Genomic DNA, 16,007 nt, shown 5'->3' on the forward strand with positions numbered 1-16,007 from the left:
TGAGACAGGCAGGTAGGAAGCAGGTTATACCAAGGGTCGACAAGATGAGTCACTTCCGGGCCGACTTTCAGGATGACGATAGCCCTTATAAGTGTCAAGCTCAGCATATGTGGCACTGCAAAATCGTCCTGGGAAAGGATTCCATTGAATCAGACAGGTACCATGCTGGTTATACTCCATACTATCCAAGATGGTTGGAAGACGATCATAATGGTTTAGGTCAACCCGGGTTTGTTCGAGGTCACAAAATCATTGATGAAAAGGCTGAAGCACAGGTCAAGTATAACCAACTGCACAAGAGGATTCGGGAATGTGAAAGCGAGCACCGGGAAATACAAGAAGCCCACCAAAAGCTGATTGAAGAGTGGAAAGAAATGGCTGTCAGCGCCAACAAACGACTGGGATACTTGGAGCGTGGTTTAGTGGAGCTAGAAGGGAAATTCATTAAGAGGATCGAGGATTGCCAGAATGCCGAGGGAAACGAAGGTGGACACCTGGCTAGAGCCTACTTACTGCTGGGACTTCGTGAGCTGGTGAAGCTGTTCGATGGAGCCAAAGATGCCGAGTCTGGGGAAGGTCCTCCTAGGACCAAGTAGTTGGGAATCTTTTCTTTGCTTTAATGTAATAAGGCCAATGGCCATTAGTGACATTTTATCTTCTGCTATTTTAGTGTCGCTTTGGGATTCGTCTAATTTCTATCAATAAAATGAGGCATTTAGCATTATAAGTTCTCCAAATCAACTTGTCGCTAGGCCTACCTCGGGCACAACGAGGCTCCCAAATTAGGACACGATTTATATTCTTGCACTATGTGTTTAAATATTGCAACATTTTCTTCTCATAATCCTCACTAACTTGTTACCTTTTGTTTTTGCTTTTTGTTTTATTCCCCTCCCCAAAGGTTAGTTCGTGCACTCTGGCATCATCATCTTACTCCACAAGATCGAAGGGCCCTCCACCTACTCCTCCTCCGAGTCCTATCAGAAATAGGAATGGAGAAAAAATGGAAGACTTGAGCAACATCAGAAAGGAGAACTCAGTTGAACGGGTAGAGGTTCCTCAGGGTATTCAGGTTTCCAAGGAAAGTGCCTCCCAACTTGAATAGATGTTTTTGAAATTTCAAGAAGAACTGGACCAAGTTCGGAACTTGGCAAGCTTGTCATTTTCCCTCACCACCCCAGATGTCAGTTTCCCAAACACTCAAAACCCCACACCTCCACAAAACATTCCAAAACCACAAAACCACTCCGTTCCTCACCACCACTGCAACACTTGCCACACATCCAACAATACTCCACTGCTCATCCCGGAACCTATGAACTCCACAAAGGACCATTCTTACCCTCATCATAATAACCCCATCTATGTGAAAACTGTGCCGCATCCTACTCAACCCATTTCAAACACACACGAGTCTGATGACAAGGACTCGTTTATCAGGAATCTGGCGGAAGAACTCAAGAAGCTGACTAGCAGAATTCAGGGCGTCGAGAGAAGTAAGGGCATTGAAGGGCTGAATTACGAAGATCTTTGCATTCAACCCAATGTCGAACTGCCCGAAGGGTACAAACCTCCTAAGTTCGAGATGTTTGACGGTACAGGGGATCCGAGAGTTCATCTGAGAACATACTGCGACAAGCTGGTCAGAGTAGGGAAGGACGAAAAGATTCGCATGAAACTCTTCATAAGGAGTCTGAAGGGAGATGCTCTGTCTTGGTACATCAGCCAAGACCCGAAGAAGTGGTCGAATTGGGTAAGTATGGCGTCCAATTTCATGGACAGGTTCAGGTTCAACACGGAAAATGCGCCAGATGTGTTCTACATCCAGAACTTAAAGAAGAAACCCACGGAGACATTTCACGAGTATGCCACTCGTTGGAGATCAGAAGCTGCTAAGGTTAGGCCGGCTTTAGAAGAAGAACAAATGAACAGGTTTTTCGTCCGAGCTCAAGACACACAGTACTGTGAAAGGTTAATGCTGATTGAAAGCCAGAAATTTTCCGACATCATCAAGCTAGGGGAGAGGATCGAGGAAGGTATCAAAAAATTCTATATTCTAGTCCATAATATTTTTTTGAGTTGAATAATATTCTGATACGTAATGGTTCATCAAGTGCAGGAAAATGCTAGCTAGAGCTATGTGGATTATTGCAACTATAGCCATTTTGCCACTCCTTTTATTTGGTGAAGGCGAACAGGTGCAAACACCTCACGCAATTGTTGCTAAGGATGGCTCCGGTAATTACACCACAATAACAGATGCCATCATTTCAGCACCAAATAACAGTGTAAATAAATACAATATTATAATTAAGCAAGGGACGTATTATGAATATATTCTAGTAGATAAATGGAAAACAAACATAGTCCTAATCGGTGAAGGCATAGACAATACCATAATTTCAGGGAATAAGAGCTACGGTGGTAATGGCATCACCACAAGTCTCGCTGCAACTGTGGGTAAGTGATCAATTTTTACGTTACTCAAACTATAGTATGATTTTATCTGAATTTTACTAATGTGAATATTCTTTGTCGCATTTCAATTAGGTGTCAATGGGAAGGGCTTCATGGCCCAAGACATCACATTTAGGAACAATGCTGGACGAGAGAACCAACAAGCAGTAGCATTAAGAGCAGAAGCTGACTTTCTCACTTTCTATAGGTGTCGTTTCGACGGCTTTCAAGACACATTATATACAAAAAAAGGCCTACAATTTTACAGGGATTGTGAAATATTTGGCACCATAGATTTCATCTGTGGTGATCAACAGCCGTGTTCCAAAATTGTTTAATTAAAGCACGCTTGCCACTGCCCAAGCAGTACAATACAATTACAGCACAATTGAGAAAATTTGCGAACTCAACAACAGGAATAGTGCTGCAAAACTGCACATTAAAAGCAACGGAGGAATTGGAGACAATGGATAATGTTACTACATATTTAGGTCGACCGTGGGGCAATTTCTCTAGGACAATGGTCATGCAAAGTTACACTGACCGTTTTATAAATCCAAAAGGATGGATTGAATTTATAAACAAGTCCCTAGTTCAGCCATCCTATCTTGAGTATGAGAATAGAGGACCAGGCGCAATTACAAAGGGACGAGTGAAATGGGCATCTGTCATTAGAGATTCTGAGATTGCATCAAATTTTACGGTCAGACACTTCTTAAATGGCGACAGATGGATTCCTGCCAATGTTCCGCATTATTTAGATCTTCATGAATAGACTCCGTGTAATTATTAGTTATCAGAATGCCCCTATAGTTAATATGTAAGAATTTTTCATGTTGTCAACTTATTTGAAATGAATTAAATAATTTGATTTACTATGCAACAACGAAAGTCGAACGGATTGAACTAGCTAGTTATTAATGTTGCTTCTTTAGGAAACTCTAGCTGCCACTCTTTTCTTCAAATTGGAGACGAACCAGTCCTCCCCTCCACTCGAGAGTCACACAGATGTGTTCTTCTCCTCATGGACTATCTTTTCCCATTGGTTTGAAGCCAAAACTCCGGCGAAGATTCCGGTCAGTCACCATCCGGCCGTTCACCACTGTCCAACCGCCACCTCGCCTTCACCACTCCCTCTGGCCACTACCGAATGACACCCAAGCCACCAATTTGAGGCTTGGCAGAGGCCCCATCTCGGCAGTGACCGAGGGAGGCTTTTGCCCAGCTTCGAGCTTGGTGGCCACAGTTCATCGTCTCAATTGCGCGTCCGCGATCGTGTAACGAAGTTTAGATCCGAGCGTAGAGTAAAATCGTAATCCCTTCTCCCTTCACTGATTTTCTGTTTTTTTCCTTCATAATTGAATTTAGGTTTTACTTTACGGTTAAGTTTTGTTTAATTCTGATTGCATCGTCGTTTAGTTAGTTTTGTTGATTAATTACTTTACTGTTAATACGTGCCTTAATCATCAATTGTTGTCTCTGATTTTATGGGTTAACTTCTAGATAATTAAATGCTGAATTTTCTGGTTTTACACTAGTTTAAATCAGTTCGGCTAGTTTAAGAAGAGTAAAAGAGGGATCTCTCCTTAGTGAAAATGATCAGCTGAATACATTGCAGTAGGCTGAAAATTGAAAAAATATTAACAGTATTTACAATCACTATTTAATAATATTAGTATTAGAATTGTTATTAGAATTATGATAAATCGAAATTCTATATCGCTATATTAATACTTATGGTTGGCTTGGTTGGACTAAAAAAATGAAATATCCAGACTCCATTTAGAAAAAACCCAATTGAATTGGTAAGATATCTTATGATTGTCTGCTGAGATTACGCATTGAATTTCTGGTAGTAGATCCATAATCAAAAAAGTGTTTGTTATTCTTCCAGAAGAAATGAAACAACAGATATGGTAGAGGTAGGACAGTTATTTTACCGAGGCTGAGAATGGACCAACTATTAAATCTTGGGTGGAAATTTCTATTACCTATTTCTCTAGGTATTGACAACCTCGTCCCAACTTCTTTCACTGTATAAGACTACAATATTCTAGATTCACGACTTGTCCTGGAGACTTTTTGGTTCGCACTCTGCTGGGCTGACACTAACACTGAGAGACGAAAGCTAGGGGAGCGAATGGGATTAGATACCCCAGCAGTCCTAGCCGTAAACGATGGATACTAGGCGCTGTGCGTATCGACCTATGCAGTGCTGTAGCTAACACGTTAAGTATTCCGCGTGGGGAGTACATTTGTAAGAATGAAACTCAAAGGAATTGACGGGGGCCCGCACAAGCAGTGGAGCATGTGGTTTAATTCGATGCAAAACGAAGAACCTTACCGGGGCTTGACATGGCGCGAATCCTCTTGAAAGAGAGGGGTGCCTTCGGGAATGCGGACACTTGGTTCAGTTCTCCACCTTAACGACAGAAAATAGGATTGATCAAATTCTATTGAGTCTAACAGTAATAGGTCTTACAAGTAAAGGGTCCTGTACCCATGACTCAAAATTTCCTTGCCAAAAAAAAAAGAACTTTCAAAAACATAAAACTAGTAAGTCATTTCTGGGTTCTTTTGTCCTTTAATTCAAAGGTTGCTATTCTTCTGATGTGTTTTTGTTTTTTTTCTGATCTTTCAATTCTTTTTGATGGGATTTTCTAGGCTGTTTTGCCGCTGTTGGTGTACGATTCTTTCTGTGTTTGATAGTTCATTGTGGTTCAGATTATTACACTTGTTGTAGCAATAGAAATTCTGCATTTGAGGTAATTCTGAGACCATTTTTGTAGCTTTAAAATAAACATGAATGAATAGCATAATTTTGTTTTGGGCTTCACTTGACTGAGTTACTTTGAAGTTCAATGTGTTTGTCTTCTACTACAGCTACATAAATATTTGAAACTGACTATGTTTGTGTTGGGACTCATTTAGTTCTTGAACAACTGCTATAAGGTCCATCTTTTACTCTATTATTTTGTTATGCCATGAAGAATGACTTTTTCTTAACTCTTACTTGGAAGATGCTAGCTTTTTTATTGATTATTTTGTTTAATATTGTTGACTTGATAGCTAGCATGATAATTGGAAAACGAGATGTGAGATGTGTTAGGAATATAGCAGCATGATCACATACAGTTTTTCCTTTGGCAAAATACATAATTTACCTATCGATCTTGCAACGACTGCAATCCCGACTGCAATCCCTGTTACACACCTCTCGTTCACGGAAAATTTTTTACGCACTCGTTCTTTCAGAAGTGTTTCTAAGACACACCACTTTTGTGCTTGACCAGTTTTTCAGATAACGTCAAATTCACGCCCAAATAGTGTCGCGACACGTGTCATTGACTTTAAAAAAAGAAAAAACAATAGAAATTACAATTTAACCCTTCTTCTTCATCTTCCCATTTTCTATCTTAAGCACCTTGTTGCAGCCACCATGGTTGTTTGTGAGAAAGTTTCCCCCAACACGAAAATTCAACCACACTATCTAAACAACTAGCCGAAAAAAAAACGTGCAACAAATTGAGTTCAACAAGACCCAATTGAATTTTCAAGCTTTTTCAATACCCCAATAATGGTGGATTTTAGAGTTTTTCACCAAACCTTCGATACTCCTGCCAATTGTTTGTAGGCATGCGACAGCTACACTTAAAAGGTATCCTAATTCCTATCCTATCTTTCCAAGGGAACTTTTGTCCAAAGTACTCTCCATAATGCAAATAATCAAGAATTTTTCAAATGCAATATGAACCAGCTGCATCAAAGTGAATAAGTGCAGCCTTTGCATTCCAAAATATTGGCATGGTAAAGCTACAGAGAAGATATATACCTACTCTAGTACTATCTTGAAGTACTATCTTGAAGGACCTTATCCCATGAATAAGGACGGGATAATAACTCACATTCAACAACCATATTCGTTGGATTGCATTCCTGTTGAAGCTGAATATCAGAAAACAATTGCTGACTAGGGCTGCTAGTGATTATTGTGCTTTATCAGCCTCTGTAACAGATTTTTAATTTTAAAGAACCACCAACATCTTATCTTTAATTTTGATAAATATAAATACTAAACTCATAGAGTTGATGTGGAATACTGCATGTTTTCCATCTCTATTGAGTGTCTTATTTACTTCAATTAAATGACAAGTAACCTAAATACACAGGGAATATGTTATTTGAAATTAAATAGGATAAACTAGAGCGGAGGTCACTGCAATTAATCATATTATTTTATTTGTTTTGTCTATCTTCATGTACTAATTAATTAAAATATTTAGCACATCTTCAGTATGTATTTTAAAAGATGGCGTAAAACTTTTATATAAAATTAATACTAAGCAGAAAACTCAAAAGAAATTTACAATCAAATTCTTTCAGAAAAGGAAAAAACTTTAAAAAAAAAAAAGTTATGTAGGGCAGTATGCGGGTGGCGAGAGCAGCTTGAAATCATGAAATTATTTTTTGCGAGATAGGGCAGGGCAGGTTGAAGTCTTTGCAGGTTTATCCGGGTTTGCCCCGCAACTGCCTTTCACGACCCAATTTAGGATCATGACTGGGATATTTAGGAGCAAGTACTCCCAAGTAAGCTTCATTGGTATTTTACCGAAAGTCGGACGGAGTCTCCCCTGTTTTAGGACTATCCAAAAGTTTTCTTATCTCATAAACAATATACAACCAACCAATATTCACCTAAATGAACTACAATCTTCATGAACTAACCGAAAACGAGTTTTCACCAAAACTACCAAAATAATTCTAAGCCCATCTCAAAAATACATAATAAAAAGGCAATACTAATAACTAGTCCAATATAATGAATGGATATCATGACACTAATAAAAATGACTATGGAGTGGCTTTAAGAGTTCAAAAGAAAAGACATCAACAACAAATAAGCTCTTCGCCCACGTGAACAAGTGCGAGGTTCACCAGAAACTATCAGATCGTGTACTCCAATTAAGGAAATTCTCGATCGCGTCAAATGATGTCTCTGTATAAAAAAAATAGCGGGGAGTGAGTCGCTAGCCCAATGAGTAATAACACTTAACCACAACCATTTTTTATTGGGGACAAGTCAGAAATACATGCCTGTATAATAAAATTCAGAAATAATCATAAAAATAAAATGCCCTTTCAAAATGGTTAGAATATCAGTCTCATCATGTGTTTTCTGGGACAGAAATCAATTTAACAATTCGGTAATAAACCCGGTAAGCACTATGTCCTATCAATTCCTTATGTTTGGGAGGTTTCCAAGAAAGGATCATGTAATTAGTATCATTGTAACTGTATGCTAGTTCTACCTTCCCACTAGCGAGGGCTATAACTATAATCGATAATCTGTAAATACAAGATGCACCAGGTCTAACGAACCCATCGTTAGCTATGGGATCCTTCAAAGTCTCCTCCCATTTATACTTTTCTTTGTATACAATAAATATTCACATGAAAGCATTTTCAAAATAATACAGGGCATTTTAGTTATCAAACCATGTAATCCGATTTCGGTAACGGTAATCATATCTCAAGTAATAGTAAAACGTGTCTAGTAACAGTGAGAACATTCTAAATAATTGTAAATCTCTAAAGTAAACTATTCAGTACCATATCAAGTAAATGACTTGTCCCATATGCAAATTTCAAATATTTGGTAACACATTTTATTTTCGAGATAATGTATAAACCATGCAGGTTATGAAAACACAAATTGTGGTAAGATTACTACTCATAGTACTCATGCCGAAATATCAAACTCATCACTTGGACAACCTTGTACGACTTCCATCAATCAATCTATAACACATCGACATCGATCTCATGTTAATTTTCTTGTTGAAGCTAATTTATAGCTAATTTAGAATACTAAGCCCTTGAGTTTCATATTTGAAACTTATTTCGTCAAATTATATTTACTCATGTTATGGGTAATTCAATTAGTCCATAATTTAGCTTACCCACATTATATAAAAGTCAAAAATTCATGTTCATGGGTTAGAGAATTACCTTTCAAAGCCTGGTTTTCTATCTATTTGTTCCCCTGCGTGAGGCGTAACCGAAGAAGAGCCAAGAATTTTTTCTTTTCTTTATTCGGAAAAGGCCTAAAAATGTCACTCAACTTTCAGAAATGGTCTATCCATGCCATCTGTTAAAAATTTGCTATTTCCATGCCACTGCCGTTACAGAAATGGCTCATCTATGCCATTATTAAACTAACGGCACAATTTTTTATTTTTATTTTTTAACACTAACATTTTCACATATATTGTCTTCACTAGTCCGAATTAACCCATGCCCCACTTAATTTTAACCTTGGTTAGGTCAATTAACCCAAACCCCACCCCGGTTAGATTTTTAGATTTTTAAATCAAGTCTTCTTCTTCTTCCTTGTTTGAAAACTTCTGCCATGGCTGCTCTTTGAGACCTTGGCACTTAGACCCACTTCTCTCCACCACCCAAACTCCTTCATCTCAAATAAACACACCACGCCTCTTCTCGTTGATTAATTTTTAGTTTTTTTTGCAGATCTTTTGGCGAGAAATTATGATTTGATTAAGTAATTAAAGTTTTTTATACCTCCCCCAACCATTAAAACTTGCCTCAAGCTTTTGCATAGAAGGTTATTTTTTTTTTCCCGGAGAATCTTAGAGATTTTGTCATGGCGAAGTCGGAGAATCTTGGATCTGGCCTTAAAAATTTTGATTCAAATTCACCGGAAAAGATGAATTTTTGGGTGTGTTTTCTGGTGAATTTGGTTAGTTAATGGTGGCCTTGTCATTAAGTAAAAGGTGTGGGGAAAGAGGCTACGGTGGAGAGAGGAGATGGCTATGGTGGTTTAGAACTTTAGATGGGGAAGATGAGGGATATAGTTGTAATTGTAATCGACCTAACCGAGGTTAAAATTAAGTGGAGTATGTATTAATTCGGACCAATGAAGACATTACACGTGGAAATGTTAGTGTTAAAAAAATTAAAAAAAAATTGTGCCGTCAGTTTAATAATGGCATAGATGAGCCATTTCTGTAACGACAATGGCATGGAAATAGCAATTTTTTAACGGATGGCATGAATAGATCGTTTCTGAAAGTTGAGTGGCATTTTTAAGCCTTTTCCGTTCTTTATAACCTTGATGCCAAAAATAATTCTCAATCCCCCTTTTAATCACGCCCCTTTAATTGCAAAAAAGAAGGCTTGTGAAAGCTTCCCGGAACAAATGATTTTTATAGCTTCTGCCAAAATTTAATTCTTTGATTCTTCTCTTCTTTCTTCTTATTCTTCTTTTGTTCCTTTATAATCTTTTTCTTCTTCCTCTGTATGAATTTATGTTGTGTCCTCATGCTCCTTCACTCGAAATCTCTTTACGTTTATTTGCCTCCGCCAAATTTCTTTAGCTTATTTTCCTTTTTCCCAGATGCTAATTTACGTTTCTGATGGGCTAAGGCCCACTTGTATTATTATTATTATTATTATTATTATTATTATTATTATTATTATTATTATTATTATTATTATTATTATTATTATTATTATTTTTGATTTGTTGCTTTTATTGATAATTATGTAAATACCTTATTTTAATAAAAGGTATTACACAGCCCCACCCTGCACTGTATTCCATCCCAGCCAACCATAATTACATTGATCACCAACAAAGAGATCCCTTACATATCTATGTCATGTATCCCATCGCAAGCATCAACTAGGTAAAGTAAAGGGGGTTCATTGTCGTAAAATTAAACAATGTAAATAGAGTAAAAATGATTTTTTCACCACAAAAAAAAAATAGCGATTTTTCGACTGCCAAATTGTTGGAACGTAGTCGGAATACAATGCCTTCCCGTCCGTTTTAGAGTAGTTGAAAAATTGAACGTCGGAAAAAGACTTCCAACTACAGTAGTCATGTGATTTAATTTGCAATACGACCCGAAAATGGTCGAATATTTCTGACTAAGTATTTGAAAACTCTTTAAAGGTTCCTATCATGAATTTTTTCTCGAAATTGTAGTCGAAACTATGATGAAGTTGTTGAATCCCCTTGATATAAAAAAACTTTACCTATATGTGTTATTGGGCTCAACCAATCGGAAGATACTCTTAACATACGTTATATTGAACAATTTGGGCGAAACCCACACGATTTTCCTTAAAAGGCCTCACACACCAATGTTCGTCAAATAATAGTAGTTGTTATCCTTAATGTTATAAATTTTATAAAAACTAATTTAGCATTTGAGTAAACAACATATATTTGTTTCTTGAATTAATTAGGTAAAAACATCTATAAAAACTACGATTCTAAAAGTAATATTCCTAGCAAGTTAATTTTAATATAAAGATTGTATGAAGGTAAAGAGACAAAGAAGACAATAACTTGTAAAGCAAACTTTAGGATAAATCATTAAATAGTAAGTGACAACATCTTATAATAAGATGAAAGCTTGTTTATCCTGCTTTACTAAAGTCTTTGTTTCAGGGTGCAACGCTAAAAGAGATGCGTTTACAAATTTCTTAACAAGTTTATCAAAGTTACTGTTGTCTCAACAAAATGAAAAAAATCGTCGCTCTTTGCTTTTAATGGAGGCTTGGGAATATGCAGTTCGGTGCATGATTCTTCACAAGAGCTGGAATCATCAGTGGCTTCTATTGCAGAATTACCGGCAAAAAAAAAACTCATTTGCATCTAAATATTTAATAGAAGATGTAATGTCATCCACTGCGTCAGGCTATTTTACTTCTTGTAAGTTGTAAAGAATGTTCTGATATTAGCATAGTAGATTGTGCTACCTCTTTCCAGATGTTGTGGCAATTTCGTTTATAATGAGGTCTTACCTAATGCCAAAATGTTAAAAAGAAGAAGACGACGACAACTTGAATTTGAGCAAAATATAACTTAAGAATGATAAATAATACACTAACGTGATCCAGTAATATTAAAAGTAAGGGAGATAATACAAGTAGTTAAAGTTGTCACATCACGTTATTTAGAGCCCGAATCACAGGCTCAAAACCACATAACACTTTAGGTGTTTTGATTCAACAAAAACTATAAAGAACAAGTAATTAATCAAAGCCAGCTCTTTATCAGTTAGCTGTCAGTTGATCACTTTCTTGATAGTTTAATCAACACACAAAATCACAAGCATTACTATCCTTTAATTTATTGACATCATAAGCAAGTCATCAAAAGCTTCAATATTAGTAAGGCACAGGAACAGCTTTTGGTAAGGCCTCAATGGGAATTGTCTGAAACTTGCAATCAACTGATAACAATTGGTTCTCCTCCATTGTTATTGTTTTGATTATCTGAAGCAAAATATGTTCATACTCTTCTCCATCCTTCCACCCATGGATCTCTGCTTTTACGAGTTCGCGATTTTCATTTATTAATTTCCAGACTGGAAAATCTTTCCTTGGCATTACAAAATCTTCCTTTTTGAGTTTCAAGATGGGACAGAAATCACCTGCTCCGTCACCAAGATAAATCATTCTTTTCTTCCCTTCCATAGCCAGAGAAGCTTGTATTCTTTCTATAATGAGGCCCTGTTATGTTTATTAACAAAGAAACCCATCCATTAGGATATATTAATTGTTTATAAATCTAAATATTATACATATAAAAGATTAAAAGAAAAATATAAAGAGGAATTTTGCTGGCCATTGGCTTGATATGAAAGTACTATACTACATTATCAAAAGAGAAATTCTGTATTTCAGCATATTCGAATAACATTAGGAAAACTACTACTCTAGTACTATCTAACAAGCAAGTCGGAGACTAGCTTGGAGCCATAAAAAGAAAGTTATGAGATTAGTATCAAATGTTTATACCAAAATCATAGTATTAATTTACCACGATCATAATTAAATAATAACAATATATGTAAAAACAAGTGTTTTAACATAGTTGAATTTGGGTAGACATCGAGTAAGATTAAGTTTTTTGTTGTGTTTTACCTTGCACATGTTGGGAGGGCAAAGACTGCAGCCATGAGAGGAAGTGTGAAAATCATGGTAAGGTTGGATTCTAAGTTTTCCTTCCTCGTCAACATATCCTGGGTTTGAGTTAATCTCCGAGAAGCATTCCATTATTCCCAAATGCTTCAATATTGTCTCGATGTAGAAAATATTTGCATCACTTACTACCCTCAAATCACACCTGAAAATAACAAGCATTGCATTTAATGTCAATGAGTCACTATTTAAAAAAAAAAAAAAAAAAAAAAAAAAAAAAAAATATATGCCAATAAAAATACTGAAGTTTAGAGATCTACATACCCTAAAGCATGAGCCTCTTTAATGGCTGGTACTACGCGGGGAATTATAGGTGCCCGTTTAAGTACTTCTTCAATGTCCGCAATAGTTTTTCCTTGTGCATGAAGCTCTTTCATCATCTTGTCCTGTAATTTGTGTGAAAGCCGGAAAATTAGGAAAAATCAAACTAATAAATGCAAGACACGTTATCTTACATGAGCATATAGTGTAGTTTGAAATTGTAACGTCCGTTAAACTATTTGATTTGATGTATGCACCTGAATTCACGTCGTTAAATTGGACATAATAGAGTGTGGACATATGAAAAGAAAAACTAACCATTACAGAATTCCAGGGCATAGTAGGGAGAAGTTGATTGAACAAATCAGTAGCACCTAACTCATCCACCACCCAATTATCGCTGTCCAAATCAATAATCGTCTTGTCGAAGTCAAAAACCACAACAATTCCGGCCATTTTTCAGTTTTTAAAGAGAATGAAAGGAAAAAAGAGAAAAATTCCTTCTTCCTAGTATTTTCTTTGGGTTCAGAACAGAATCAGTTGTTTGAGCTTGAAGTGATAGAAAACATGGAGAAGAAGGGCTTTATATAGAGGAAAAGAGTTGTAAAAATTTGTGTATTTTTGAATTAGGAAAAGGAAAAAAGATGCCAAGGAATATTACGCTGTATTGGGTTTTTCAGTTTGTGGTACGTTAAAGCAAAACCATTCAAATCCCTTTTTGCAGTTTTGTTTCTTTCCAGAAAAGTCATTACCGTTCTGCTACTTTTAGCTTTTGGCAAATATTAGCCGTTTGATTTTCTAGACACGGGATTCGAACGGATCATCGTACGGCTAAAACCGAGGTTTTCCTTTTGGTATATACATTGGTTTTGATTAGCGCGGCGGATTAAGGGAAAATTAAGAGCGGGGAATATGAGAGAATATTCGAGTATGAGGAACTTGATTCTCCAAAATAGGATGGAATATTCCGTTTTTGGGTTCGAACTGCGATTCTCTGCGGCTCATCTTTTAAGGTTAAATTTGTAATTGACATGTGTCTTTTAGGTAGGAATTCTTTCCCAATTTGAGACGGATTATGCTTATGCTTTTATTTGCTAAATGAAATTACTTTAGACTATTTTTTTTGTTACAGTATTAATACCATTAAAATTAATCAGGATTAGAAAGTGGTGATAAGAAAAAGAAAAAAGAAAAAAAAAGAGAAAGTGTTTTTCAGCATTAATTTTCAAATAATCGAGGGGTGAAAACAAAAAGCTTCTAAAGAAAAAAGGGAATTATTTCTAATTTTCTCAGACTTTTGATTCCAGTTGATCATTTTTGCAATTAAGGAAACTAGTTTCTATGTACATGATTTGCACGTATATCTTCAATCAATTATTTATGAACAAACAATAAATTAAATCTGTTAAAAAAAAGAATCATATTAAAACAATTGACGTGAAAAAATTGCAAAATCTTTGAAATGTGCTATTATGAATTCAAAATGATTAGATACAGTCTAAACACGCAAAAGTCATCTATTTAGTAAAGTTAGCTCGATACAATTGTATCTATAATGTGAAAATATGCAATATGATAGTATCTTATATAATGTTTTTAACTACTTTGTACACGATATTTTTTTGGTGTATGTTCTATTCGTCTAATTTTTAATGTCCAGAACTTTTTGTGGCAAATACAGTCCAATATTAAAATATTTTAAGAAAACAGAGTGCGGCAAATACAATCAGTATTAAGATTTTTTGAGAAAATATACTGCGGCAAATAGTGAAATTACTTAGTCAAGTTATAATCTTTTCTTTCGCATGATATAATACTCGTTTCGTCACATAGATTAAGCAATATACGAAATAATTAAGTCACTACTCCAGGTCCACAAATAGAAGAATGATTGTAAATGAATAAGATCTAGAGTCTGTTTAAGCTAATTGATTAAATCAAAAATAGATAATCAGCATCAAATCATGTTTGAAATTAATTACAATAAGTTGTCGTAGTTCTCTATAGTCTAATATTTCCCTCTCTCATGATTTTTTTTCTTCACAAACTTAAAATTTACCCCCAATTATTCTAGGTGAATCATGTATATTTTAGTGCCCATTAAAAAAACCTCAGCTTACTTGAATAAAATCAACCGTTGGAGTATATATATATATATATATATATATATATATTATATACTTTAGCTTATATTAATGATACATTTGTTCTACTTCATGTCAAATAATTGTGCTCTCAAACTTCTTCTCATTCTATCAATATTTCAAGGATATTTTGATTTACCAACATTTAGCATGAAATATTCATGCTTTTATAATAATATAGATAGATAGAATAGATTATCCATTTTATTTCTTCCTTGAGAAAGGACAACGTAAATAAAGGAAACCCTGGACATAAAAAGGGAAAGAAAGGAAACTAAACCAAAAAGGTTTTACACTTCTTTACCGCAGAAGAGGTGAGGGTAAAAAAATGATACATTGTCGAATTAATAAGGATTAAAATAACTGTCGAACATACTTATAATTACTGAAGATAGTACAATAACAACAACATTGGCGTAATGGCTTGCTGGCTACTTAAACTTGTAAGGTTTTTGAAAGCCGATACATAAACTTTGGACTTTCCCACTCGAACACTCAAACTCGTGAAACCCTTAACAAATAAACACATTTGACCCTTGACCCTATGCGCGTGTATTACACATTCACATACGTGTCCATCCAGTCAGCAAATGACCAATGGGATTATTACACGTCAGGGGCGCGAAAACAAACTCCATAGCTGTGCTGGAATAAATTTACTAATTTTTACTTTTTCTTCTATTTCCCTTATTTTCTTCTTCACCATAGCTGTGTTGGAATAAATTTCCCCGCCCTGCCACCATTTTCAATGGTGACATTGGGTTTCAGCATATATATATATATATATATATATATATATATATATATATATATATATATATATATCGTCCAACATCTTTGCAAACTCCAAACCCCGTTCTCTGTCGCTACAAACTTCACTACAGATCTCAACGAATTTAGAGCACGAAATGGAGTTCATCGGCATATCTCTAAGTCTCGATCTCGCTTTCTCCAACTGAGAAAACCTCAAAATTTTCTTAGCATCATTCATTGTAATTCTCCCCATCGTCTCCCCCTGAAAATCACCGTCTCCGTCGTCGGAGCCGGTGGAGCTAGGCCTTCAAATCTAATCGTTTCTCCGGTAACATTCATAGACCTCAATTTTTCTCTCAATTTATCTCCCATAGGAAT

At 35.8% G+C, this 16,007-nt stretch overlaps 1 protein-coding gene across 1 annotated transcript; it reads right to left on the reverse strand.

Annotated features, from left to right (window-relative positions):
• On the reverse strand, nucleotides 11,365-13,364 carry LOC109227536 (inorganic pyrophosphatase 1-like). The gene is made up of 4 exons (XM_019392738.1): nucleotides 13,051-13,364; nucleotides 12,736-12,857; nucleotides 12,415-12,616; nucleotides 11,365-12,000 (listed from the first exon to the last, which is right to left on the reverse strand). Exons 1-4 carry the CDS (start codon nucleotides 13,186-13,188, stop codon nucleotides 11,656-11,658), a joined length of 807 nt encoding a protein of 268 aa, XP_019248283.1. The 5' UTR covers nucleotides 13,189-13,364; the 3' UTR covers nucleotides 11,365-11,655.

Source organism: Nicotiana attenuata, chromosome 6, assembly GCF_001879085.1.
Source record: "Nicotiana attenuata strain UT chromosome 6, NIATTr2, whole genome shotgun sequence".
NCBI lineage: Eukaryota > Viridiplantae > Streptophyta > Magnoliopsida > Solanales > Solanaceae > Nicotiana > Nicotiana attenuata.